The sequence below is a fragment of the Condylura cristata genome, unplaced genomic scaffold, assembly GCF_000260355.1.
Source record: "Condylura cristata isolate star-nosed mole 26May11 unplaced genomic scaffold, ConCri1.0 scaffold00370, whole genome shotgun sequence".
NCBI classification, from domain to species: domain Eukaryota; kingdom Metazoa; phylum Chordata; class Mammalia; order Eulipotyphla; family Talpidae; genus Condylura; species Condylura cristata.
Genome location: NW_004567471.1, coordinates 5,880 through 7,206, shown reverse-complemented (window position 1 = coordinate 7,206; position 1,327 = coordinate 5,880). Strand labels below are relative to the sequence as shown.

Here is a 1,327-nt window from a genome sequence, read left to right as displayed (position 1 = left end):
TGGGAAATTTGGGGGTGGTATCTATGGCTCTGAAAAAGGAACAGTTCAGTGGGCTGTTGAATAAGATTTAAGTTGTCCAGCTACAGAAACAGCAAGGTACTAGATGACTCCTCAGACCAGGAATTTATCTTCAAGATGCAGTAAAGGTCATTATTGATTTGGGGAAAACAAAGCAAGCAAAAAGACAAGGCACAGAATGGGAGGCTGTGTTTGCAAATCAAGTATCTGATAAGGCTCCATCATCCAGAATGCACAAAAAAACTCTTACAATTTAACAATCAGATTTGCATTTTAGGAACAGACCTCTATCTGCTGGAAGGAGGGAGCGAGCCCAGAGCCTGTGGAAAAGGGAGGCATCACTCAGTGCTCTGGGCAGAAGAGGTGAGGTCTGCGCCAAACAGTACGGAAGATTAAAAAAAAGACCTGGTGGACTCAACTGACACTGATTTCACATTTAGGAGACAGCGCAGGAAAGAAGGATGAGGACTGACTGGTGGTGTGAGGTTTCATTTCCTGCATACTAGTGCATACCAGTGAGGCTGGATGCCAAGAAAGCTCTATCTATCAGGAAGGAAAAAGGAGGGAGATTCCTATTTTTGCCTGGACAGAACTGCTGTGGGTGGGGGAAGTGAGTGGCCGCCTCGATAAATAGGGAGCGGACCAGTCCCAACCCACACACGGACCCCCAGCTCACTCATTCATTCACCTGGCCCACAGCTCTGGCCTCAGAACTCTGCCACAGCCATGACTCAGTCGCTGCCTCTGAACCTCCTTGTCTTGGTGCTGGCCTTCTGCATCCCCCAGACCCAAGGTACCAAAGAGAGGGTTGCCTGGGATGGGGGCAAGGGGTTGGAGAGGTCTGGGTGGGACTCTACAAGCAGCCCCTGGCTACTGTGGACCCTACCCTGCAGGCAATGATGGAGGAGCACAGGACTGTTGCCTCAGGTACAGCCTCAGGAAGATTCCTGCCCACGTTGTCCGCAGCTACCGGAAGCAGGAGCCAAGCTTGGGCTGCCCCATCTCGGCAATCCTGTGAGTGGGTGCGAGGGGCTGGCTGCCGGCATCAGCTAAGTGGGCAGGGCTCTGTAGGCAAAGCTAACACAGGCTCCATCACCCCCAGGTTCTCACCTCGGAAGCGCTCTCTACCAGAGCTCTGTGCCGACCCTAAGATGGACTGGGTGCAGCAGCTGATGCAGCGCCTGGACAAGACGCCAGCCCAGCGGAAACAACCCCGGGGCTGTAAGGACAAGGCTGGGTCCAAGCCCGGCAAGAAAGGGAAAGTCTCCAAAGGCTGTAAGAGGTGAAGAAGGTGAAAAAATGGTGGGGG

At 53.0% G+C, this 1,327-nt stretch overlaps 1 protein-coding gene across 1 annotated transcript; it reads left to right on the top strand.

Moving 5' to 3' along the window:
• The first annotated feature begins 669 nt into the window (after window positions 1–669).
• CCL21 (chemokine (C-C motif) ligand 21) lies at window positions 670–1,304 on the top strand. The gene is made up of 3 exons (XM_004695784.2): window positions 670–811; window positions 912–1,032; window positions 1,121–1,304. Exons 1-3 carry the CDS (start codon window positions 745–747, stop codon window positions 1,302–1,304), a joined length of 372 nt encoding a protein of 123 aa, XP_004695841.1. The 5' UTR covers window positions 670–744.
• Window positions 1,305–1,327: the final 23 nt, after the last annotated feature.